At 41.4% G+C, this 27,210-nt stretch overlaps 1 protein-coding gene across 1 annotated transcript; it reads left to right on the top strand.

The window, feature by feature from the left end:
• Positions 1 to 2,796: 2,796 nt before the first annotated feature.
• On the top strand, positions 2,797 to 27,210 carry ska2 (spindle and kinetochore associated complex subunit 2). The gene is made up of 7 exons (XM_055874430.1): positions 2,797 to 2,905; positions 24,982 to 25,071; positions 25,265 to 25,441; positions 25,558 to 25,632; positions 25,914 to 25,956; positions 26,218 to 26,359; positions 26,562 to 27,210. The coding sequence occupies exons 1-7, from the start codon at positions 2,873 to 2,875 to the stop codon at positions 26,686 to 26,688; spliced, it is 687 nt and encodes a 228-aa protein (XP_055730405.1). The 5' UTR covers positions 2,797 to 2,872; the 3' UTR covers positions 26,689 to 27,210.

Below are 27,210 nucleotides of genomic sequence, written 5' to 3'. Positions count from 1 at the left end.
ACCACTGTTGTACTGCGCTGTTATTTGCCTGCTTGTGGCCCGCCTGTTAGCGTGCACGATTCTTGCCATTCTCTTTCGACCTCTCATTAACGAGCTGTTTTCGCCCACAGGACTGCCGCTGACTGGATGTTTTTTGGTTGTTGCACCATTTTCAGAAAACCCTAGACACTGTTGTGCTTGAAAAGCCTAGGAGACCGGCCTCTTCTAAGATACTGGAACCGGCGCACCTGTCACTGACAATGATACCACGCTCAAAGTCACTTAGGTCACAAGTTCTGCCCATTTTAACATTCAATCAAACAGTAACTGAATGCTTTGATGCCTGTCTGCCTGCTTTATATAGCAAGCCACGGCCACGTGACTCACTGTCTGTAGGAGCAAACCCTTTTCGTGAACGGGGTGGTGTACTTAATAAACTGGCCCCTGAGTGTATTTTGCTAGATACCACAGCATGCAAAATACACTATTCCAAAAACATGCATCCTGTTTGCAATAAGGCACTAAAGTAAAACTGCAAAAAAATATGGAAAAGAAATTAACTGTGTCCTGAATACAAAGTGTTACGTTTGGGGAAAATCCATCACTAAGTACCAATCTTCATTCTTTTCAAGCATGGTAGTGGCTGCATCATGTTATGGGTATGCTTGTCATCAGCAAAGACTTTGCCTCATGCAGTGTGACACATCTCCTTCGCATAGAGTTGATCAGGTTGTTTATTGTGGAATGTTGTCCCACTCCTCTTCAATCAATCAATCAAATGTATTTATAAAGCCCTTTTTACATTAGCCGATGTCACAAAGTGCTATACAGAAACCCAGCCTAAAACCCCAAACAGAAATCATTGCAGATGTGTATGCACAGTGGCTAGAAAAAACTCCCTAGAAAGGCAGGAACCTAGGAAGAAACCTAGAGAGGAACCAGGCTCTGAGGGCTGGCCAGTCCTCTTCTGACTGTGCCGGGTTTATATTTTAACAGTGCATGGTCAAGATGTGCAAACGTTCATAGATGACCAACAGGGTCAAATAATAATAATTATCACAGTAATTGTAGAGAGTGCAACAGGTCAGCACCTCAGGAGTAAATGTCAGTTGGCTTTTCATAGCCGAGCATTCAGAGCCAGAGACAGCAACTGCGATGGGGTTAGCTAGAGATTGTTGGAAACTGGAACATGTCGACCAAGAGCATCCCAATAATGCTGACGTGTGTGTGACATGTCTGGTGAGTATGCAGACCATGGAAAAACTGGGACATGTTCAGCTTCCAGGAATTGTGTACAGATCCTTGTGACATTATCATGCTGAAACATGAGGTGATGGCGACGGATGAAATGGTATGACAATAGGCCTCAGGATCTCTTCATGATATCTCTGTGGATTCAAATTGCCATCGATAAAATGTAATTGTGTTCATTGTCTGTATTCTCAAAATTATGTTGGAGGCGACTTATGATAGAGAAATGAACATTCAAATCTTGAGACATCTGAAGCATTGTGTTGTGTGACAAAACCGCACATTTTAGAGTGGTCTTTTATTGTCCCCAGCACAAGGTGCACGCTTTTCGGTGGACACACAAAAAAGCAGAATAAGACCAACATCACCTGACCCGACGCCTTCATGATACTCCTCGTGACTTTGAACGAATCCCTGATCCAAAAAAGGTTGCTGAAACGAATGCCTGAGCTGACAAGGTAAAAATCTGTCATTCTGCCCCTAAATAAGGCAGTTAACCCACTGTTCCCCGGGTGCCGAATACGTGGATATCGATTATGGCAGCCCCCTGCACCTCTCTGATTCAGAGGGGTTGGGTTGAATCCAGAAGACACATTTCAGTTGAATGCATTCAGTTGTACAACTGACTAGGTATCCCCCTTTCCCTTACTCTCACCCAAACCTACCCACCAAACCCTCCCCTTGACTGAATTTGAAAAAGCATGACCCTCCACCATTTTCCTCCAGGTACCCAATCTGGAAATTTCTATCCATCCCTAAGAGCTTTTGTGGACAAGCTACTCCAGTGTTATAAATGCTAAAGATTTGTGCATGTCTCAAGTGTATGCAGACAGGAAGAATATCCTATACCAGCTGAGGTTATATGCAGCAACTGTGGTGGCGAACATACGCCTGAGTCCCCGGATTTCCCTGTTAGGTTGAAGGAGACAGAGGTGGAGAGAATAAGGGCTGTCCAACATGTCTCCTATCTGGAGGCGGTGAGAAGAGTGGAAGGAGTAAGTGGCGTTGAAGACGCAATGGTAATTGAGACTGCACCAGTGAATGTTTTTCGGCAACCAAGGGATCCTGATTTGCTTGGAAACCCAACATTTAATTGCATTGAATTCTATGTCAGGCAGAAATTAGTGTTTGAATCAGGACATTTTCCTTTCAGGACCTCTACAAGCCAGAACGTTGGATACAATTATATTTTAACGTACTTTACTGGTTGTCTGTGCGGTTGGTCCTTTTGGCCTGTAGAAATGTGTGATCCTGATATATTACAGTTTTAGCATTTATTGCAATAGTCATAAACTGCACAGCACAAAGAAAGAAGAAATAAGAGAACAATTAAATTATTGTGAGTGCAGCAGAACGCATTTGGAGATTCTGAGTTTACAGCCGTGCCATTGCCAGAAATCCTGTCAAAATATGTTTGAGGCCGCTGAGCCTGTAGGGATGTTACTTGAATTGGAATATGACTGAAGGAGTGGGATGTTTTATGTGTCTGATTTTTATTTTGTATGATGTCGGGTTTTCCTACAATGGATATTTTTGCGATAGTTTACCAAACGTACGGTAGGTGGCGGCATGCACCTCTATCGCTAGTTTGAAGACCGCCATAATACCATAGAAGAAGAGGACGGAACGTAAACTACTCAACATGGAGACAGCAGTTGATAAACTGGAGGCGATGGTAAGCTTTTACAAACCACTTTAATTTCTAAACCAGCGAAAGTAAACCTATGATCCTAGTCTTTAGATACGAGGCGGCTTTTCTGTGGTCAATTAGCTATTTGAGGAAATGCGTCAAAAATAGGAATGCAACGTTAGCAAAGTGAGAGGATCTAAATAAAAAAAATCTGCCATTTTCGTAGGAAAAAATATTTCCAGGAAAAGAACCACGAAAACATACCATGCTAGCTAAGTGTTTTCTGCGATGAAAACCAAAATGCTATTTTTTTTTCGCTTGTGTCACGTTGCCCATGTTCAGTGTTTATTTAGGTAGTTAGCTATCTCGATGGCTTGTTTGCCATACGTTTCACAATGAGTACGAGAGACTGCGCCTGCAAAGAGGACATACATTAGTCGATGTCCCCGCGCTCGCTCGTCGTTTTACGTGGTCGTTCATGTTGTACGTGGTCGTTAATGTTTAAAAGCGAAATTTCACGCGATCATATGAAAGTTGTACACATTCGTTGTTAGCCAATCGAAAGATAAAGGAGGGAGTTTGCAATGTCTGATCAACGATAATAACATTACTGGGTGTTCCATCCACGGCGCTTATCAAACGTACAGTATGCAACTGTTACAAACTAGCCAGATACCCATTGGGCACCCCACGTTATTTTAACGTGGACATTTTGGTAATATTTGGTTGAGACATTGAACAATGAGATTTCAATCTTTTATTCACTCACTCAAAGTCAGCCAGAAGTTTGTTGAATCTCAATGTGGTATCACTTAGTCTGATTTAATCAGGCTGTAATACACAATAAATTGGTATATAGGTCCTGAGACATTTATGTAGAGTATTGGGTAAATGTTCCATACAAGCCAGAATGTGTAATACAAATACATTTAAACTTGCTCTACCGGTTGTCTGTGCAGTTTGTTCTTCTGCTGCTAGAAAATTGAGACAATATCGACAGATTAATGTTATTAGTGCTGAGCAATTTATCCAAAATGTCTTATTTTCTGTTCAATTATTTGAATTTTTTTCTGTGACTTAATGCACACATTGAACAGTTTCTCTATAGATAAATCAGATCCAGCCTGAACTGTGCAATGTAGTAGAAAGTTGTAGTTTCCAACAGGCCAATATTCTACATAGTTTAGTGCAACAAAATGTGGTAATTTAACTATAATAGCTAGGTTTCCATCCAATTGGCTACAGAATTCATGCAAGTATTCTAAAGACTGCTTGAAGAAAATATGCATGTTTTCCCTCCAGTGGTGTGTTTCCACCAAACGGACTTGTTGCAGAGAACTCAGTGCATGACATACATTTTGTGTGCACTTTCATGTACCGAATAAAAATCTTAAGTTCAATGTGTTTCCGTCGCATTTTCAACTCTACCGATAGTTTTGTCAGAAACTGTGTTGAATAGCAAAGGTGCCTACTCTGGTCTTGGCACATGTACTCTAGGCAACAGCTCACAGATACAGAGCGAGAGCATCAGTCATGTATTTATTATCGATCCCCATTAGCCAACAGCTACTCTTCCTGGGGTCCGGCAAAATGAAGGCAGTTATACCATTTTAAAAACATTACAATATTCATTACAGAATTCACAACACACTGTGTGCCCTCAGGCCCATACTCCACTACCACATATCTACAATGCAAAATCCATATATACGTGTGTGTATAGTGCGCATATTATCATGTGTGTGTTTATGCATGTGTCTGTGTCTATGTTTGTGTTACTTCACAGTCCACGCCATTCCATAAGGTGTATTTCTTTACCTGCTTTCTGAATCTGATTCTACTGCTTGCGTCAGTTACCTGATGTGGAATAGAGTTCCATGTAGTCATGGCTCTATGTAGTACTTTGCGCTTCCCATAGTCTGTTCCGTACTTGGGGACTGTGAAGAGACCTCTGGAGGCATGTCTTGTGGGGTATGCATGGGTGTTCTGTCACCAGAATAAGACTGATATTTATTGGAAAGGAGCATCAACTTCATAGTGTGCACTTTCAACACCCTGTGAAGTTCATCATAACTTACTTCATCTGTAGCCTAATAAACAGCATAGTTTCCTGAGTTGTAGTGGGAGGACCAGACACTATATCATCGCATGTCTCCAGGTTTGCTTCGATATTATGGTTATTATATCAGTATTTGCGCATAAAGGCAACTGCCATTTCTCACACAATACATTTTACCGACACAAAGATCCCACCATGTCGAATGAACAAATGATCTGTTGTCATTTAGAAAATTGTACTGAAACTTCCAGTTTTCATCACATCTGTTGTGATAAAAAAAAAATACGGTATGACTTTACTCGCATGAAAACTGTCGATGGAAACATGGTTACTGACCATAATCCATTGCGCATCTACTTGTCCGGTCTGTTTCTTTTACGCCTGCTATGCCTGCTATGAAAGAAAAGAATGCGTGATCAGGAGGGGATATAGAGAGCACCTATTGCTTCGCCAGGTATCTCTACCTGAAAATACACATTCTAAGTGATTGATAGTTAGTGTTCAGAAGTCATAAAAGTTGACCTGATTTACTTAGAAGAACTACAAAATGGAGATGAGAAGGTGACATGAAATAAAATAATAAAGCCATCAAGTAAAACAAATGTAATATACACAACTGAAATATTTTATTAAAGTATTGTGAATAAAATATGGTTAATAAGTGATAAGCATTCATGGGCAGTCAGTACCATCATGGGACTTGTATTAATTGCTTTATTCTGTGTTACAGCATTCAACCCAAGAAATGGAAACCGAAATTGAAAACCGTGATAATTTTTTAAATAATCAAACCAAACCGACTTCAAAAATAACTAAGCGCTCAGCACTAAGTGTTATTAACCCGACTTTCAGTACACTGGTCTGTATATCGGTTTGTACATCCAGGTTTTTATTTTCAATACTGATGCAATTCGCACAGTATGGCCGAGGGGTTGGGCAAACACTTCCAGCTGGTTGCGAGGAAACGTGCTTCGGGGGACTACTTTCGGTTACATTCGACTATGTTTACATATTGTGCATCACGTGCAATGAGTCTAGATTGATAATACAAAAGACAGAACCCACCGTGCCTCAGAAGGTGGGCTAACAACACTTTCCTGTGACCCTATCTACACCTACCACCAAAAGGACCAGCATGTACAACAGGTAAAGTAACCTCAAATGTTATTTTATTCAACATTCTGGCTTATAGAGACTATTAGTGGTGTCAAAATTCGATTCCGCTGGGAATCGGCTCCTAAGATTCAGTATTTTTGGAACGAAAGATACTGAGTAGTTGCCGTAGGCTACTTCCTAGAACACACTCTTGCGGGTTAGCGAGAGAGAGGGGAGGGGCACAGCCAGACATAGGTAGGCAAGTCAGCCACAAGGCAGACAGTCAGAACTGTGCATCGGTAATCAAAAGCTGTATTTTGCAATTTCTTGGCTTGCAGTGTCTCGCAAGTTCACTAAAGTAAGTAGGGGCTATCTATGATTAGGTTACCGTAAACTATTCTACATGCAACAGACTGAAGACTGAACACACACACTGGCATCTTTTATAGCGAAGAGAAAGATCAGGCGACCCAGCGAGGGAGAGAGGTGGGGGAAGGCAGACTGTTGGAACTGTGCGCATAGACTAGGCCTATATATTTGATGATTTGTATCTCGAAATGCCTCGTAAATTCACAAGTATATTAAAGTATAGATTTGGCTATCAATGAGTATGGCTAAACTACTCTACATTGTGCCAGTGAATTGAAAATGAACAAACGTGTCAATTTAATTAGGCCTAAATATAAGCACAATACTTTTTATTGCATAGCTTATTTAGTGAAACCCTGGCTGTTTTTGTTCTAGGCAATCGATAGCAACGCAGGGCATCCCCGATTTCCCCACTGAGCCTTACCTTATTTACATAAGTATTCAGACCCTTTGCTATGAGACTCGAAATTGAGCTCAAGTCCATCCTGTTTCCATTGATCATCCTCGAGATGTATCTACAACTTGTTTGGAGTCCACCTATGGTAAATTAAATTGATTGGACATGATTTGGAATGGCACAAACCTGTCTATACAAGGTCCCACAGTTGACCGTGCATGTCAGAGCAAAAACCAAGCCATGAGGTCGAAGGAATTGTCCGTAGAGCTCCGAGACAGGATTGTGTCGAGGCACAGATCTGGGGAAGGGTACCAAAACAATTCTGTTCTCGAAGAACACAGTGGCCTGCATCATTCTTACATGAAAAAGTTTGGAACCACCAAGACTCTTCCTAGATCTGGCCACCCAGCCAGACAGAAATTGAGGGAGAATGTGACCAAGAACCCGATGGTCACTCTGAGAGGGCTCCAGAGTTCCACTGTGAAGATGGGAGAACCTTCCAGAAGGACAACCATCTCTGCAGTGCTCCACCAATCAGGCCTTTGTGGCTAGACAGAAGCCACTCCACAGTAAAAGGCACATGACAGCCCGTGTGGAGTTTGCGAAAAGGCACCTAAAGACTCTCAGACCATGAGAAATAAGATTCTCTGGTCTGATGAAACCAAGATTGAACTCTTTCGCCTGAATGCCATGCGTCACATCTGGATGAAACCTGGCACCATCCCTACAGTGAAGCATGGTGGTGGCAGCATCCTGCTGTGGGGATGGTTTTCAGCAGCAGGGACTGAGAGACTAGTCCGGATCGAGGGAAAGATGACTGGAGCAAAGTACAGAGATACTTGATGAAAACCTGGTCAGGACCTCAGACTAGGGCGAAGGTTCACCTTCTGTCCTTGAGTGGCCCAGCCAGAGCCCAGAATTAAACCTGATCGAACATCTCTGGAAAGTACTGAAAATAGCTGTGCAGCAACGCTCCCATCCAACCTGACAGCGCTTGAGAGGATCTGCAGAGAAGAATGAGAGAAATTCCCCAAATACAGGTGTGCCAAGCTTGTAGCGTCATACCCAAGAAGACTCAAATCACTGCCAAAGATGTTTTTTTCAAGTATTTAGTAAAGGGTCTGAATACTTATGTAAATGTGATTTTTTTTAAATTATTTTTTGTAATAAATTAGCAAAACATTTTTTTAGATCCAATTTAGAAAGTCTGTTACGTTACAATGGGGGGGGAAAGTCAAGGGGCCTGAATGCTTTCCGAATGCGCTGTATGTCCATGGTATCGCATCGAGACAAGTAAACTAAAGATCTTGAGCGATCGCCTCACTCTGGTCCAAGATATGGTAAATGAAAACCGATTGAATTGTTCTAAAAATATTTTGATACTTATATGGTATTTCCAAAGATATTTATATAGGTCTAATGATCTTAAAGTTGTGACAATGGAGTAGTCAACTGCTGCTTTCAGTGTAGCAAAGCCCATGATTAACACCTGCTTCATTGGTCAATCATATCTCTATTGGAGATAGCGGAGAGAACCTCTTTAGAGGCCCATTATCAGCAACCATCACTCCAGTGTTCCAGTTAGCTAATCCAAGTTTATAATTTTTAAAAGGCTAATTGATCATTAGAAAACCCTTTTGCAATTATGTTAGCTGAAAACTGTTCTGATTAGAGAAGCAATAAAACTGGCCTTCTTTAAACTAGTTGAGTATCTGGAGCATCAGCATTTGTGGGTTCGATTACAGGCTCAAAATGGCCAGAAACGAATAACTTTCTTAAACTCGTCAGTCTATTCTTGTTCTGATAAATGAAGGCTATTCCATGTGAGAAATTGCCAAGAAACTGAAGATCTCGTACAACGCTGTGTACTACTTCCTTCACAGAACAGCGCGAACTGTCTCTAACCAGAATAGAAAGAGTGGGAGGCCCCGGTGCACAATAGTCTACCAACTATAATTTTCCTGTGTATTTCAGATGGAATCAAGGCATTAGAATGTACCAGATGCCACCAAAAAATAGAGCTTGTTCAGCAAAACATTCTTAACCTGGGCGGGATCTGGCTACTTTTTCTATTTGGCTGGCTACTCCATGTGCTTGTGGAAAAACACTGTTCTTTAACTTTGTTTTTGGTTGATATGAAGATGTGAATCCAACATATTAATGAGATTACATTTGAAATCAGCCAAAGTTTGAAACCCAATGCCTACAGTGCATTCAGAAAGTGTTCAGACCCCTTGACTTTTTCCACATGTTATGTTACAACATTATTCTAAAATTGATTAATCTACACACAATAGCCCATAATGAAAAAGCAAAAACAGGACTTTCGTGCGAATATTCTAAAATATGCATTAAAGAAAATGTGTATTTTAAACTGACTTGTAGCAGATATAAATGAGTGTGTGAAGTAGTGCACACGGACATTTTTCACTTTAGTTTTCATGTACAGAATAGAAATCTAAAGTTCAGTGTGTTTACATCACATTTTCAACTGCACCGATAGTTTTGTCACAAACATTTGCGTTAAGTAGCAGATGTGCCTGCTTTGGTCTTGGCAGTTGCACTATAGCCAACAGCTCGCAAATTCAGTGCGGGTAGGCTGGTCTACATGATTAGATTACTATGGATTGAGCAAAAACATTTTTATTTTTCAAACTGCAGTCAACCATTGATCATTACGTCACCAGAATAAGACCCTCGATATTTATTGGAAAGGAGCATCAAGCTCATCACTGTGCCATTTCACTACCCTGTGAAGTGCATAATTGATTTCATCTGTAACCTAATAAACTGCATCGTTTCCCGAGTCGTAGTGGAAGGATAACACTATCATTGCGTGATTCCAAGTTTACTTCGAGATGACTGTTATTATATCAATACTTGCACTTAAAGGCGTTTCTACTGCCATTACTCGCATAACTCATTTGTGCACAGTGGGTAGTAACTAGACTATTCAAATATGATGCATTCACTATCTATTCAGCTCCCCAATGTCATGTAGCTTTACTTGCTTGTTTCTCTCTGCTGACGATCACTGGATTTCAAAACTGGTTTTACTTGAGGTTTAGATCATTTTGATTCACCCATTAATATTTTTTCTTGATCTGGCTCAGCCAATCCAATTAAAGTTTCTGTCATGTAGTTAATTATTTCTCTAGTTTGACAGGAGGTTGGATGTCTCCAATTTTATTTCAAGACTGATAACACAGAATAAAGAGGAATCCATTATGTTGTGTCTGTCTGTCCAGTGCCCCTTTTATATTGTCCTACTGGTGACCCTCTAATGAAAGCAGTGCAATGTTAAAAGGGCATTGGCCAGGGATTATTCCCAAGGAGGTTTTGTTAGGTGTAGGTGTGAACCTTTGCTCAACAAAGCTGTTTGCAGGTGCTCTGACTTCATTGCACTACTGTATTGGACAGCTAGCAGTGCAATAGTATTGTCAAAGCATCTGAAAGCAGCAAAGACCACTTTTGGAAGCTGCAAAAACTGAAGGAAAAAGTGGCGAAAGCTGCCACTCTCCTCACCAAAGGGGGGGATTCAGACTGGAGTTACTCGCTTAAATAGAACTTTATTCCCTTTTCTCTGTACACGTATTCTGACCTTGAACTTAAGCATGGGAAAACGCATGTGTCAGCCAGTTATTAGTTTGGTGTGGAGATCACAGAAACACCATATTCTGAACTTGTCTTAATTCCACGACCTTAATACGCAAGGAAACCATGAATAAGGTCAATCAACCTGTCAGTTCCATGTGAAAAAACAGCTTTGCTGTTATTTCTATCGGGGAAAAAATAATCTCTATGCACTGTCATTTATAAATTGATAAGAGCTATTGATGAGACCTAGGTAATCCGTTTACAAAAAAAAATTGACAAAGGAGGGTAGTGCGTTTTTTTTATTTTTCCACCTGATTTACATTTGCCATTTTGCAGGTTTTACGATTATGTCTTCCATATAGCCAAATCTTTTCATCCACTTGTATGTGCCTCCATTATCGAGGTGTTTTGTTACTTCCCTTGTGCACTGTAGTCTACCAGTCAACTGTCTAGCCTGCTCTCTATCCATAGTGACAATAGTGGTAGGTGGATCGTTTGTCCAGATCTGCAATGGGTTAACTAGCAGTCATACCACAAACAAAATCATAAAAATCTGCAACAGTTTTCAACATACAGTGCATTTGGAAAGTATTCACACCCCTTGACTTTTTCCACATTTTGTTACATTTTTAGAACAAGGCTATAAAGTATTACATAGTTTTCCCCCCTCAATCTACATATAATACCCCATAATGACAAAGCAAAAACAGTTTTTTAGATTTTTTTTGTGAAAAAAAATAAACCGAAATATAACATTTACATAAGTATTCAGACCCTTAACTCAGTACTTTGTTAAAGCTCCTTTGGCAGCGATTACAGCCTTGAGTGTTCTTGGGTATGATGCTACAAGCACACCTGTATTTGGGGAGTTTCTCCCCTTCTTCTCTGCAGATCCTCTCAATCTCTGTCAGGTTATATTTGGAGCGTCGCTGCACAGCTATTTTCAGTTCTCTAGATGTGTTCAAGTCCGGGCTCTGGCTGAACCACTCAAGGACATTCAGAGACTTGTCCCGAAGCCACTCCTGCATTGTCTTGGCTGTGTGCTTAGGGCAGTTATCCTGCTGGAAGGTGAACCTTCGCCCTAGTCTGAGGTCTGGAGCGCTCTGGAGCAGGTTTTCATCAAGGATCTCTCTGTACTTTGCTCCATTCATCTTTTGACTTCCTGCCGCTGAAAAACGGCCCCACAACATGATGCTGCCACCACCCTGCTTCACTGTAGGGATGGTGCCAGGTTTCCTCCAGACATGATGCTTGTTATTCAGGCCAAAGAGTTCAATCTTGGTTTTATCAGACCAGAGAATCTTGTTTCTCATGGTCTGAGAGTCTTTTAGGTGCCTTTTTGCAAACTCAATGGAAACAGGATGCACTTGAGCTCAATTTCGAGTCTCATAGCAAAGGCTCTGAATAGTTATGTAAATAATTTATTTCTGTTTTTATACATTTGCAAACATTTCTAAACTTGTATTTGCGTTGCCATTATTGGGTATTGTGTGTCGATTGCAGAGGATTTTTATTTAATCAATTTTAGAATAATGCTGTAATGTAACAAAATGTGAAGAAGGGGTCTGAATACTTTCCGAATGCACTGTATATCCACAAGATGGAGGAACAGCTGATAGGCAGCGGAGAGGCCGGGTGCGTCATTGCACATGAAAGAACAGTGAAGACAGGTAGTTTAAAAAGCTCCCCTATTGCTCTTGTTTAGGGACAATACAATTATACTAATTAGACTAGCCTACAACACCAAAATTCAATGAAAAATTGAAATATTGTTTTCAAGTGAGTACAATTCTCTAGCCTGTAAACTGTAGTGAAAATGTAATTTGAATAATTACTAAAAGCCCTGTTATTTGAATGTTTCATTCCATTTGGATCAGTTGTGAGTCGACAGATTATAGAAAGTTGCAGGACAGTCTGGCTGTATTTTTACTTGTGATACTGATGCGCTGTCTGTTGCTGATCATCCTTCTCCAAAGTCGTCCTGTGGCCACATAGGCCTATGCTCCCAGCAAGCCCAGTTATTCAGGAAAGCTTAATGCACGTTGTTCTTCCTCCTTTCCGGTCCGAGAGGCTATTCCTTGACCTAGAACCTCATGCTTCAATATAGCATAAATATTTGTCATTTAACTTTTAGACTGTATTACCTTTTTGTGTGAGCCATAAACATAACTAGTCATAATGTTTTAATCTGATTAGCCTACAGGAGACTTTAAGTAGCCTATCTGCTCACGTTCATCCATTCCACTCGATTATAATTCCAGCATCCAAACTGAGCAACGGCCGTTCTATTAATGGAAAGACATCTGTTACAAAACATAAAGGTTTAATGACATTCTGAGATTGTCAAATCAAGCCTTTAATACTGAGTAGGGAGTATTTTCTGTTTGTCGAGATTTGACATACTCTACTTGATTGTGGTGTTGAAAATGCAAACCATGATGATAAGTCGGTAATCGGTATGCAGTTATGCGTTGCTTATTGGGTGTATGTGGTGCGTTGGAACAGAAACCTGTTAGTGGAAAATTTGTTGCATATATTTTACATAATTATAAATCTAGCATCGAAGTGTTGGTCTGATTTTTCTCCCTAGCTGAACACTGCGGCCGGCTCTGATTGTAGTGTAACGATACAGGCAGGGAAAGTGAGCTCGTCCTTCCCTCAACCGTCTTGGCCATTTGCCCTGCGTGGCATCGACTGTGCCACAAAACCATGTTAGTGGTTAAGTCGATATCCACGTTTATAAACACAGGGTTGCTACAATTTATTTTTATTTTTTACAATGGTTATTTATTGTGGTAATTGTCTTTAAGTTAATTATTAGGGTTAGGGTGTGTACATGTTTTTACAATACAAGGAAAGGGTGGTGTGAAAATATTTTTTTTACATTGAGGGGTGTGGATTTTTTTTAATGACACCTCGAGTTGTACATTTAAACCTGTCCCTAAGAAGATTGAAAATATAAATGATAATTGTTTAGATCTATTTTACCTTAAGAGCATCTGCAGACAAATGTGAAACCAGTCATATTTCAGCAAACTGAAAAGCATGTCATCATGTGCCAGCATCATACCACCCCGCATATCACTGCTGGCTTGCCTCTGAAGCTAAGCAGGGTCGGTCCTGGCCGATCCTTGGATGGGAGACCAGATGCTGATGGAAGGGCGTTCTTCCCTCTGGTCTAAGTAGATCCCAGGGCAGTGAAGGGGACATTGCTCTGCGTAGGGTGTTGTTTTTCTGATGAGATGTTAAACGGGTGTCCTCACTAAATATCACATGGCACTTATCGTAAGAGTAGGGGTGTTAACCCCGGTGTCACGGCTAAATTCCCAACCTGGCCTAGTCCATCATGGCCACCTAATCATCCCCCTCATTCCTAATTGGCATATCACTCCTCTCCACTTTGTGTGGTGAGCATTCTGGCACCAAAAAAAGGTTGCCGTGCAAAACCCAGGTGTGTGCCACACATTGGTGGTGGATGAGGTGAGTTTCCCCCTTAGCACCCAGACTTTTTATTTTTTTACATTTCTATCATATTGTATTATATATTAGCCACTATCTGTAGCCACTGTCAGTAATAACCACATACAGTACACAATAACTGGCACTTTAGTGCAGCGATTGTTAGTTTCCTTTAAATTTATAGCCTAAATGTATCATTCCATTACATCGTTAGTTTACCTTTCTTTCCTCTGTCACGTTCGTGTGGTCGTTTTTGAAGGTTGCGAGTAATAGTGGATCATATAAGCCTGAAGTATTACATGTAGCCTATTTGAATCATTTATTTTTTTTAAATTAGGATTCCCAATTAACTGCAGCCGAGGCAGCGGCTACTCTTCTTGGGGTCCAAACAGGAAACAACATAACAAATAAAATACATAATATGCATAAATTATACATAGCACTACAGTCGTGGCCAAAAGTTTTGAGAATGACACATTCGTTTTCACAAAGTCTGCTGCCTCAGTTTCTGTGATGGTAATTTGCATATACTCCAGAATGTTATGAAGAATGATCAGATGAATTGCAATTAATTGCAAAGTCCCTATTTGCCTTGCAAATTAACCGAATCCCCCAAAAACATTTCCACTGCGTTTCAGCCCTGTCACAAAAGGACCAGCTGACATCATGTCAGTGATTCTCTTGTTAACACAGGTGTGAGTGTTGACGAGGACAAAGCTGGAGATCACTCTGTCATGCTGATTGAGTTTGAATAACAGACTGGAAGCTTCAAAAGGAGAGTGCTTGGAATCATTGTTCTTCCTCTGTCAACCATGGTTACCTGCAAGGAAACACATGCTGTCATCATTGCTTTGCACAAAAAGGGCTTCACAGGCAAGGATATTGCTGCCAGTAAGATTGCACCTGAATCAACCATTTATCGGATCATCAAGAACTTCAAGGAGAGCGGTTCAATTGTTGTGAAGAAGGCTTCAGGGCATCTAAGAAAGTCCAGCAAGCGCCAAGACCGTCTCCTAAAGTTGATTCAGCTGCGGGATCGGGGCACCACCAGTACAGAGCTTGCTCAGGAATGGCAGCAGGCAGGTGTGAGTGCATCTGCACGCACAGTGAGGCGAAGACTTCTGGAGGATGGCCTGGTGTCAAGAAGGGCAGCAAAGAAGCCACTTCTCTCCAGGAAAAACATCAGGGACAGACTGATATTCTGCAAAAGGTACAAGGATTGGACTGCTGAGGAATGGGGTGAAGTCATTTTCTCTGACGAATCCTCTTTCCGATTGTTTGGTGCATCCGGAAAAAAGCTTGTCCGGAGAAGACAAGGTGAGCGCTGCCATCAGTCCTGTGTCATGCCAACAGTAAAGCATCCTGAGACCATTCATGTGTGGGGTTGCTTCTCAGCCAAGGGTGTGGGCGCACTCACAATTTTGCCTAAGAACACAGCCATGAATAAAGAATGGTACCAACACATCCTCCGAGAGCAACTTCTCCCAACCATCCAGGAACAGTTTGGTGACGAACAATGCCTTTTCCAGCATGATGAAGCACCTTGCCATAAGGCAAAAGTGATAACTAAGTTGCTCGGGAAACAAAACATCGATATTTTGGGTCCATGGCCAGGAAACTCCCCAGACTTTAATCCCATTGAGAACTTGTGGTCAATCCTCTAGAGGCGGGTAGACAAACAAAACCCCACAAATTCTGACAAACTCCAAGCATTGATTATGCAAGAATGAGCTGCCATCAGTCAGGATGTGGCCCAGAAGTTAATTGACAGCATGTCAGGGCGGATTGCAGATATCTTGAAAAAGAAGGGTCAACACTGCAAATATTGACTCTGCATCAACTTCATGTAATTGTCAATAAAAGCCATTGACACTTATGAAATGCTTGTAATTATACTTCAGTATTCCATAGTAACATCTGACAAAAATATCTAAAGACACTGAAGTAGCAAACTTTGTGGAAATTAATATTTGTGTCATTCTCATTTTGTTGCCACAATTGAAATCTTGCTTTATTGCTAGCTTGAGTTACCTGGCATGGAAGAGTTTTCCATTTAGTCATGGCTCTATTTAATACTGTGTGTTTCTCAGCCTCTGTTCTGGACCTGGAGACTGAAAATACCTCTGGTTGTATTGTATGTCCTGTGTGATACTGATGAGTGCCAACTGCTTGAACAGACAGTTCGGTACCTTCAACACCTCACACAAAGATCAATAGTGACAGTCAATCTCTCCTCAACTTTAAGCCAGGAGATATTGACATGCATGTTATTGACATTCCCCATCCGTGTACATCTAAGTGCAATATGTGCTGCTTTGTTTTGTACCAACTACAATTTGCATATGTCCTTCCTTTCTGCACCTGACCACACAACTGGACAGTAGTCCAGGTGCAACAAAACTAGGGCCTGTACGACCTGTAGCTGAAATATCAAGAAAGCAGAGCAACACCTTATCATGGAGAGACCTCTTCCCATTTTAGTAACCATTGAGTCTATATGTTTTGACCATGATGGTGTGCTATCTAGGGTGACACCCAGCGGTTTAGTCTCTTCAACTTGCTCAATTCAAGAATAGATCCAGATGAGGTTTAGATCCAGATGAGGTTTAGGGTTGAGCGAGTGATTTGTCCTAAAAATTATGCTTTTAGTTTTTTAGATATTTAGCACCAGCCTATTGCTAGTTACAGATTCTAAAACTGACTGGAGATCTATATTAAGAGTGTCAGTTACTTATTTTACTGTTGCAGCTGACGTGTATTCTGTGAAGTTGTCAGCGTACATGGACACAGGCTTTATTCAAGGTCAGTGGAAGGTTATTAGTAAACACAGAAAACAATAATGGTCCAAGCCAGCTGCGCTGTGGCACACCACACTCTACCGAATTTGCATTAGAGAGGGTTCCATTAAAGAAAACCCTCTGTTCTATTGAATAGGTAACTGTCCATTCATGATAAAGCAGAGGATGTTAATCCATAACACCTATGTTTTTTCAGCAATCTGTTATGATCGATGATATCAAAGGCTCCACTGAATTTTAACAAAACAGCTCCCACAATCTCAGTGATTTACCATCCAGGTTGTCGGTTCCAGGTGGGTTGTCCTTTATTTATAGATGGCAATATTTTTTTCAACTCTTCCACACTAGCTTTGCGGAATTTATTGCTACAGTCTTTCATTATTTAGTCCGTTATGCATGAAGATGAAGGCTCAGCGTTTGTTGTTTGCTTGTCATGCCTAAGTTTTTGCTACTCTTGTCAACCAAAAAATGAAAACTCCCTAGCGTCTATTGAGGCTCCGGTGCATCAATCTATGTAACATAATTCAAAATCAAAATCTCTCCGTTTAAGCTTGAGAGAGTTGAAGTCGGAGGTTTACATACACTTAGGTTGGAGTCATTAAAACTAGTTTTTCAACCACTCCACACATCTCTAGTTAACAAATTATAGTTTTATTATTTTTTTATTTTTTTATGCCCTTTTCTCCCCAATTTTCGTGGTATCCAATCGCTAGTAATTACTATCTTGTCTCATCGCTACAACTCCCGTACGGGCTCGGGAGAGACGAAGGTCGAAAGCCATGCGTCCTCCGAGGCACAACACAACCAAGCCGCACTGCTTCTTTAACACAGCGCGCCTCCAACCCGGAAGCCAGCCGCACCAATGTGTCGGAGGAAACACCGTGCACCTGGCCCCCTTGGTTAGCGGGCACTGCGCCCAGCCCGCCACAGGAGTCGCTGGAGCGCGATGCGACAAGGAAATCCCTACCGGCCAAACCCACCCTAACCCGGACGACGCTAGCCCAATTGTGCGTCGCCCTACGGACCTCCCGGTCGCGGCCGGCTGCGACAGAGCTTGGGGGCGAACCCAGAGACTCTGGTGGCGCAGTTAGCAGTGCCCTAGACCACTGCGCCACCCGGGAGGCCAACAAACTATAGTTTTGGCAAGTCTGTTAGGACATCTACTTTGTGCATGACACAACAAATTTTTCCAGCAATTGTTTACAGACAGATTATTTCATTTATAATTCACTGTATCACAATTCCAGTGGGTCAGAAGTTTATACATACACTAAATTGACTGTGCTTTTAAACAGCTTGGAAAATTCCAGAAAATGATGTCATGGCTTGAGAAGCTTCTGATAGGCTAATTGACATAATTTGAGTCAATTAGTCTGTGTACCTGTGGATGTATTTCAAGGCCTACCTTCAAACTCAGTGCATCTTTGCTTGACATCATGGGGAAATCAAAAGAAATCAGCCAAGACCTCAGAAAAACAAGTGTAGACCTCCACAAGTCTGGTTCATCCTTGGGAGCAATTTCCAAACGCCTGAAGGTACCACGTTCATCTGTACAAACAATAGTATGCAAGGATAAACACCATGGGACCACGCAGCCGTCATACCTCTCAAGAAGGAGACACGTTCTGTCTCCTAGAGATGAACGTACTTTGGTGCGAAAGTGCAAATCAATCCCAGAACAACAGCAAAGGATTTTGTGCTGGAGATGCTGGAGGAAACAGGTACAAAAGTATCTATATTCACAGTAAAATGAGTCCTATATCGACATAACCTGAAAGGCCGCTCAGCAAGGAAGAAGCCACTGTTCCAAAACTGCCATTTAAAAAAAGCTACCAAATACTATGTAAACTTGTGACCCACTGGGAATGTGATGAAAGAAATAAAAGCTGAAATATATTGTTCTCTCTACTATTATTCTGCCATTTCACGTTCTTAAAATAAAGTGGTGATCCTAACTGGCCTAAGACAGGGATTTTTACTAGGATTAAATGTCAGGAATTGTGTGAACCTGAGTTTAAATGGATTTGGCTAAGGTGTATGTAAAGTTCTGACTTCAACTGTACATACACACACAGTGCATTCGGAAAGTATTCAGACCCCTTCCTTTTCCCCTCATTTTTTTTAACGTTACAACCTTATTCTAAAATTGATGCAATTCATTTTTCCCTCATCAGTCTACATACAATACCACATAATGACAAAGCAAAAACAGGTTTTTAGAAATGTTTGCACTTTTTTATTTACTTAAGTATTCAGACCCTTTGCTATATGACTCGAAATTGAGAACCAGTGCATCCTATTACCATGATCATCCTCAGTGTTTCTACAACTTGATTAGGGTCCAACTGTGGTAAATTCAATTGATTGGAAATGATTTGGAAAGGCACACACCTGTCAATATAAGATCCCACAGTTGACACTGCATGCCAGAGCAAAAACCAAGCCATTAGGTTGAAGGAATTGTCCGTAGAACCTCCATAATTCTTAACTGGAAGAAGTTTGGAACCACCAAGACTTCCTAGAGCTGGCCGCCCTGCCAAACTGAGCAATTGGGGGAGAAGGGCCTTGGTCAGGGAGGTGACCAAGAACCCTATGGTCACTCTGACAGAGCTTCAGAGTTCTTCTGTGGAAAACGGACCGCCATGTCAGCAGCACAGCCTTTATGGTAGAGTGGCCAGACTAAAGCCACTCCACAGTAAAAGGCACATGACAGCCCGCTTGGAGTTTGCCAAAAGGCACCTAAAAGACTTTCAGACCATGAGAAACAATATTCTCAGGTCTAATGAAACCAAGATTGAACTCTTTAGCCTGAATGCCAAGCGTCACATCTGTAGGAAACCTGGCAGCATCATGCTGTGGGGATGTTTTTCAGCGGCAGGGACTGGGAGACTAGTCAGGATTGAGGAGAAGGATGAACGGCCAAAGTACAGAGAGATCCTTGTTGAAAACCTGCTCCAGGGCGTTCAGGACTTCAGACTGGGGCGAAGGTTCACCTTCCAACCGGACAATGACCCTAAGCACACGGACAAGGCAGGAGTTGCTTCAGGACTTCGTGTTTAAAAAAAATAAATAAAAAAAAAACATTTTCATAAAACATTTAAAACCTGTTTTTGATTTGTCATTTTGGGGTAATGTGTGTAGATTGAGGAAATATATATATTTTCAATTTTAGAAAAAGTCTAACTTAACAACGTGGAAAAAGTCAAGGGGTCTAAATACTTTCGAATGCACTGTACCTCTCTGTTGAGATCTCATACATTATCAAGTCTTTCCCACATTATCTGACTGTTGGGACTTGGTGGTCTATAGCGACTTCACACAAGAATAGGCTATATGGAACATAGACCATACATAGCCGTTCAAACCTGGAGCCTAGTGCATGGTTCACAACAACTGAATTGTTTTCATCAGTTCCATGAGGATTAGGGTAGATTTAACGGACTATTGTTCAATCCCCTATTGTACACTTTTCCTCCCTTTCAAATATTTCATGAATTGAACAATTGAATATGGTACCTTTCAGGATGAATCAAACCACTGTATTCATGATTCACCAATACATTTTGTGTGTAAATGCTTTCCAACTTTGTTTATGTATGATTCATGAACACTTTCCTCACCCTAAATAGTCTAAAAGATCCGAGTATTTTTTAGATCTACAAATTAGAGCTGAAAAGGAGACTGTATTTAGATGGCTTTCTTTCATTGATCCCTATTCTGAGCTCTTTCTCAACGTATTTTCTAGTGAATCTGTCGCAAAAATTCAAATTAAAGGTACATTGTATTTGAATGGATGGCTTTAGATAAATGTCCTGAAAACCCTTTTGAATGGAAACTTAACAAAAAAATCTGTGGGCTAGCAAGTGGGAGAGTTTTCAGCGGTTGAATAAAATTTTAATCAGTGGGAGCCACACCTGCAAAGCCCATTGCGCACCGGCATAAGGTAAGTCTGAATACCGACTACTGAAGCGCTTAAATCAAAACAAATAGGGCAAAGCCCAAATAGCCCTGCAAAGCCCATTGCACCCCAAAGAATGGATGTGCTTATAATTAGAACTCTGGAATAGGCATTGGTGCGATTGGGGGGCGTTTATTTCATTAAAATCTGCAGTGAAGATCAATGGTTTTATTAATTCAGGTCCAACTGAGCAATAATCTTATTCTGAGGGAATGACGAGAAATCTATCAAAGCAAGTCAAACTTTTGTCCCCATCAGTCAGCTTCCATTTCTCATTAGGAGGAGGATCTACCTAAACCTCCAAAAATGGACAGTTATTTGAATTTAAATGTTCTCTCTTTCATACCTTCTGAATATGTTTTGTGTTACGTGCCTATTGAACTCGACCCTGATAATTTTCCCCCCACTCCATTTTGACAAAATGACAAGCATTTGATTGATCCCAAGTCCTGAAACCCTATCAGTATTTTCTCTGCTGTCCACTTTGAGTAGTGAAATGTTGCTTTTAGGGTTTCAGTGTTTTGGTTAAAGCCTCACAGAAGGCACTATGCGTCTCAACTATTTCATCATGCACCTTTCGGGAGGTAACAGTTTTGTGGCCGAAGACTTCGAAAGATGTGACTGATCCTTTCACTCATTTTGTTTACCATATATGGAGACAGAAACATAAACCTTTTACCTAGGCATAATTGCAAATGATTCAATCCTTCCAATAGAAATTTTAAAATTGAACTTTAATTATATGAGTTGACTCTTCACATGGGATGATTTCACTGAACAACAAAAGAAAGGAAATATTGAATGATCCCCAATGATCCATCGCATCTCCCACAACATTTTTAACATACGTAAAATGATAGTCCAGAAACTAAAGCTTTGGTTGTCTTCCTCTCAGGCTGCCATGTCTTCTCCCTGAACCACCTCAATGTCACCTCAATGTCCACCTCTTGAACATCAGACTCTGAGGCCTCATCTTCACTGTCACTGTCCAACCTTGTTGAGGATGGCTCATTGTCAGGCTCTAAAGCCTCACATTTTCCCAGATAGCCACCAATTTGTCAACCCTTGTATTGGTCAGCCAGTTGCGTGCTTTGGTGTGTGTGTTCCCAAACAAGGACCAGTTGCGCTCTGAGGTGGCTTATGTTGGTGGGATTTGGAGGATGTTGGAGGCAATAGGAAAAAGCCTCAGATCCACAAAGTCCCTTCCACCAGGTGGCTGATATGTTAGCACGACTGCCATATTGTATCTCCATCCCAAAGCCCTTGCTTGGAAGTGTACTTCGCCAGACTGCCAAGAACCTTGCCCTCATCCTGGCCAAGGTGGCGAGACACGGTAGTGATGACACCATAGTCCTTGTTGATCTCTGCATCAGACAGGATGCTCTTGCCAACATACTTGGGGTCCAACGTACGCTGTGGCGTGTATGGGCTTCATGCAGAAGTCTTCAAGCTTTTTGATGTATTTCAGAACTGCAATTTCCTCTGCTTGGCGCAACATTGAAGTGGGCAGTGCAGTATGGATTTCTTCTCTTACATCTGCAAGCAGTCTGAACATCAGACAGGATGGCATTGTCTCCCTCAATCCGCGCAATGGTTACTGCTATAGGGCTGCTTACCACTCTCTCCCAAAATACATCATCCAGGAGGATCGTCTTGATTGGGCTGGCCATATCGGCCATTTCTTGGAGAGACTCCTTCCCCACCAGGAGACTGTCAAACATGATGACAACACCACCCCAACGGGTGTTGCTGGGCAGCTTCAATGTGGTGCTCTTCTCACATTGCTTGGTGAGGTAGATTGCTGCTATAACTTGATGACCCTTCACATACCTAACCATTTCCTTGGCTCTCTTGTAGAGTGTATCCATTGTTTTCAGTGCCATGATGTCCTTAAGGAACAGATTCAATGCATGAGCAGCACAGCTAATGGGTGTGATGTGAGGGTAGGACTCCTCCACTTTAGACCAAGCAGCCTTCATGTTCACAGCTTTGTCTGTCACCAGTGTAAATACCTTATTTGGTCCAAGGTCATCGATGACTGCCTACAGCTCATCTGCAATGTAGAGACCGGTGTGTCTGTTGTCCCTTGTGTCTGTGCTCATGTAGAATACTGGTTGAGGGGTGGAGATGATGTAGTTAATTATTCCTTGCCCACAAACATTCAACCACCCATCAGAGATGATTGCAATACAGTCGGTTTTCGCTATGATTTGCTTGACCTGCACTTGGACTCTGTTGAACTCTGCATCCAGCAAATGAGTAGATAAAGCATGTCTGGTTGGAGGGGTGTATGCTGGGCGAAGAACATCCAGAAATCTCTAATAATACACATTGCCTGTGAGCATCAGAGGTGAACCAGTTGCATACACAGCTCGAGCAAGACATTCATCAGCATTTCTGACTGCGTTCCTCCATTGAGTCAAAAAAAACTTCTGATTCCAGGAGGACCATGAGCTGTTGCTATCGCTAATGTGTCTGATTTCATAATTGTCACCTCGACTAGAAGCAGAGGGACTTTTGTCAGAGGTTGCTTGTTGTGAGCGCTGAGGGAACTTTATGCACTTGGTCAGATGATTCTGCATTTTTGTTGCGTTCTTCACATAAGATTTGGCACAGTATTTGCAAATGTACACAGCTTTTCCTTATACATTAGCTGCAGTGAAATGTCTCCACACACCAGATGGTGCCCATGGCATTTTCCTGTAAAGATTAGGGGGGGGGAAAAAAATATATATATATTTTTTTATTCTGTGTACAGATAAATAGTTAAGCAGTTAGATTAAACAACTCATTTGTAAGATAAATGTTTTAAAATGAAACGTGTATGGAAACAGGTGAATATACTTCTTATGGCTGCAATCCCGTTAACGGGATGATATGACAACAGCCAGTGAAAGTGCAGGGCGTCAAATTCAAAGAGAAATCTCATAATTAAAATTCTTCAAACATACATTTTATACCATTTTAAAGGTAATCTTGTTAATCCCACCAAAGTGTCCGATTATGTTAGGTCACCGCAAAATCAGACAGTCATTTATCCAGCCAAAGACAGGAGTCACAAAAAGCAGAAATAGAGATAAAATGAATCACTAACCTTTGATCTTCATCAGATGACACTCATAGGAATTCATGTTACATAATATACACTGCTCAAAAAAATAAAGGGAACACTTAAACAACACAATGCAACTCCAAGTCAATCACACTTCTGTGAAATCAAACTGTCCACTTAGGAAGCAACACTGATTGACAATAAATTTCACATGCTGTTGTGTAAATGGAATAGACAAAAGGTGGAAATTATAGGCAATTAAGGGCATCCGGAGAAATTGCAGAGAGCCACGTCAAATAACATAAATACTCATCATAAACTTTAATGAAAGATACATGTTTTACATAGAATTAAAGATACACTTGTTCTTCATGCAACCGCTGTGTCAGATTTTAAAAAGCTTTACGGCAAAAGAACAATATTCAATAATCTGAGAAGAGCGTTCAGCCACAAAGGAAGCCATACAGGTACCCGCCAAATTGTGCAGTAAACAAAACTCATAAAAAGCATTATAAATCTTCACTTACCTTTGCTGATCTTCGTCGGAATGCACTCCCAGGACTCCCACTTCCACAAGAAATGTTCGGTAATGTCCATCATTTATGTCCAAATAGCTATTTTTGTTAGCGTGTTTGGTAAACAAATCCAACGTCAGGAAGCGCGTTCACTAAAAGCAGACGAAATGTCCAAAAGTTCCGTAACAGTCAGTAGAAACATGTCAAACGATGTATTGAATCAATCTTTAGAATGTTTTAACATAAATCTTGAATAACGTTCCAACCGGAGAATTACATTGACTTCAGATGTGCGATGGAACATAGCTCCCTCTCATGTGAACGCGCATGGTCAGAGCATGTCCAGGTCATGGTAGACCTGACTATTATCTGTCTCCTTCGGCCCCACTTCACAGTAGAGGCATCAGACAAGGTTCTACAGACTGTTGACATCTAGTGGAAGCCGTAGGAAGTGCGGTTGTCATAACCAAATATGTCATTAACAAAAAATTATTTGTCATGTATTCACCCCACCCAGTATTGTAATCAAAACTTACCAGAAAGCATGTAGCCCTTGGCTCAGACAGTATAGTAGTGCGGGATCAATAGCACCTCATTAGTGTGCAAGATCTTGGAAGAGTGCATTGTGCATGCAGAGGGTTGCAATTCCATTGAATTGCGGATAATTCCCGGGCTTAACTTCCCATGAAAAATTTCCCGGAAAGTTTACGACACTTTGCAACCATAGTTCATAGTATTGACAGATCTGCACATGCAATGATTTTCCGTGTGTAATAATGATTGTGTAAGGCTTGTAGTACACTAAACCAACTGTTCTTTCAGTTCCAGAAGGCAGAGGCTGACATGGAGTACATGGAGAAGCGGCTAAGGCTGGACTTCCTGACTAATGTTCCAGAGAACAGTGCAGCAGAGGTGAATACACCACAGTACTGAGTTACAAACATGTCCTCAGAATAGACCAACAGACAAGTCACCCAACCCCTTTCCAATCTATCCACAAAAGGCAATGCTACAGTGTATATAATACATCTCTGAACTTCTGCCATGCAGAGAGTGTAGCCAATATTCTGTTAAATCAATATGACTCACGTTCTTGTGACCACAGGAAAACCCTGTGAAGCTGCTGGAGAACCTGTCAGCCATCAAGACGAGGCATGCGGCCCTGTGCACACAAGTGCAGGAGATCGCAGCCGAGCAGAAGCAATCAATGGACTCCATACGAGTGCACCTCGACACCACTGTGCAGCTGGTGCAACAGTTACAGCAGACTGCTGACGTTGAGGTAGACTATTCCCTCTACGTACATCCGACAATGTCAACCAACTCTTTTCAATGTTAAAGGGTGGTTTAAATCGTGTGCAATTCAGAATTTATATTTCCGCTTGTACTGTTTTGTAGCTTCCAACACTGACTGAGACGGAGCAGGAGTCTGCAGAGTTCCTTGGTTTATCAGTCAATCAAAACACAACAGAGGTAAGTCCATTTGCTGGAGCTAAGGTGTCGTTGCGTACAGGAGCAGAGTATGTGGAGGAACGATATTTCACAGACGTCATTCTGTGTAACACTGACATTGTATGGGGCACTACTTTTGATTGTCCAATTTTACGGCCCATGCTATTCAGAGAAATATATAGCTTTTCTGCTCAGGATTTCTCAACTCTTTCCTTCAGTGAAATGTTAGTCGTCTTGTAATATCCCAGTATTACAATATATTGCAATATAACTGTAATATGCCAATGTTTGTCTGTTAACAGGTACCGATGTCTATGGAGCTTCCAGCCCAAGAGCTGTCTCAGTGTAAGTAATGGTGAACCCCCAAGTCTCCCCTCTGCATATGTCTTAGACACAAACCCCTATTGAAGTAAGTTGTAACCAACATATTATGTACATAGCTAAATAGGAAATGTTCAATTTGGAGGATTTATATTGATACTATAACAGCCAACAATGACACAACATTCCTCTTCAAGGAATCCATGTGAAACCCAAAAAAGGGCTCCGTACTCTACAGACAGGAATATGGCGACTGAAGCCAACGCTAGTGTGTTATGTCCACAGCCTCGAGGGAGGGCGAGTTTGAGGAGCTGAGTGAAGCCACACTGGAGGCAGTGCCGTGCAGCATGCGTGCCAACGTCAAGCTGGCCAACCTCAATGCCTTCTACAAGCAGCTGCATGAGTACTTCTCCTTCAGAAAAAACAGGTCAGACGAGTCATGTTCGTGCCGAGATGCATATACCTTTACACAGAAACCCCCAGTTGTCTAGGCAATGTCCGAATTGTTTTAATGCTGAACAGTTAACTGCTGGACCAGAGTCAGACCCCGTGTCATATGAATGTTTAGTAAGTTGTATGCATTATGTTGGATGTTCTTGCAAGTTCCAACTTTGCCACTCTTTCTCCAGTGGTGCCCTCAGTTTGCAGAAGATGAAGCAGATGAACATGAAGGTTAGCGACGCCAAGCTGAAGACATTGCAGCACCTCTCTCTCATTGAGCTAGACAAGAAAGGGCATGTTCGTCTGCTAATGTGAGACTGAGGAACCTGCATAGCCGAGAGGTTAAAATATAAGACCCCACCGCACTATGTGATGAAAAGTGACTGATTCCGCCCATCTCTCTTTGTCCATTTGCTAGGCATATTAGCCTCATTGAAGCGTTTTCAGTTGAATCCTCATATGCTGTGGTTCGATTTAATTTGCTAGATATTTTTCTTAAATGGGCAGAGGGAATTTATAAATCCCTCTGCCCAGAATCTTCTTTCAAAAGGAATTGACATCAGAAGCAAGAATTCCAGATGGGATCAAGTCATCACATGTTTCTAGGGTGCTGTAAGTGGAAGGCGGTTGGGCCATATTGTAAATTAAGGTGCACAATTTTTGTAAAGAGTTTAATGTTGGATAAGTATGTAGGTTTTTCTGGCTAATGTATCAGCCAAATACATTTCACCTGTAAATATGTGATGAACGATTTAATTCCACTGTCTTTCCAACTTTACTGTATGTCTTGTGTCAATGTATTTTATGAGCCTTCATTAAATTGAAATATTCCCTCTG

Source organism: Salvelinus fontinalis, chromosome 2 (genome assembly GCF_029448725.1).
Source record: "Salvelinus fontinalis isolate EN_2023a chromosome 2, ASM2944872v1, whole genome shotgun sequence".
Classification (NCBI taxonomy): Eukaryota; Metazoa; Chordata; class Actinopteri; order Salmoniformes; family Salmonidae; genus Salvelinus; species Salvelinus fontinalis.
The sequence above is the reverse complement of the archived record's forward strand: the minus strand, read 5'-3'. Positions and strand labels throughout refer to the sequence as shown.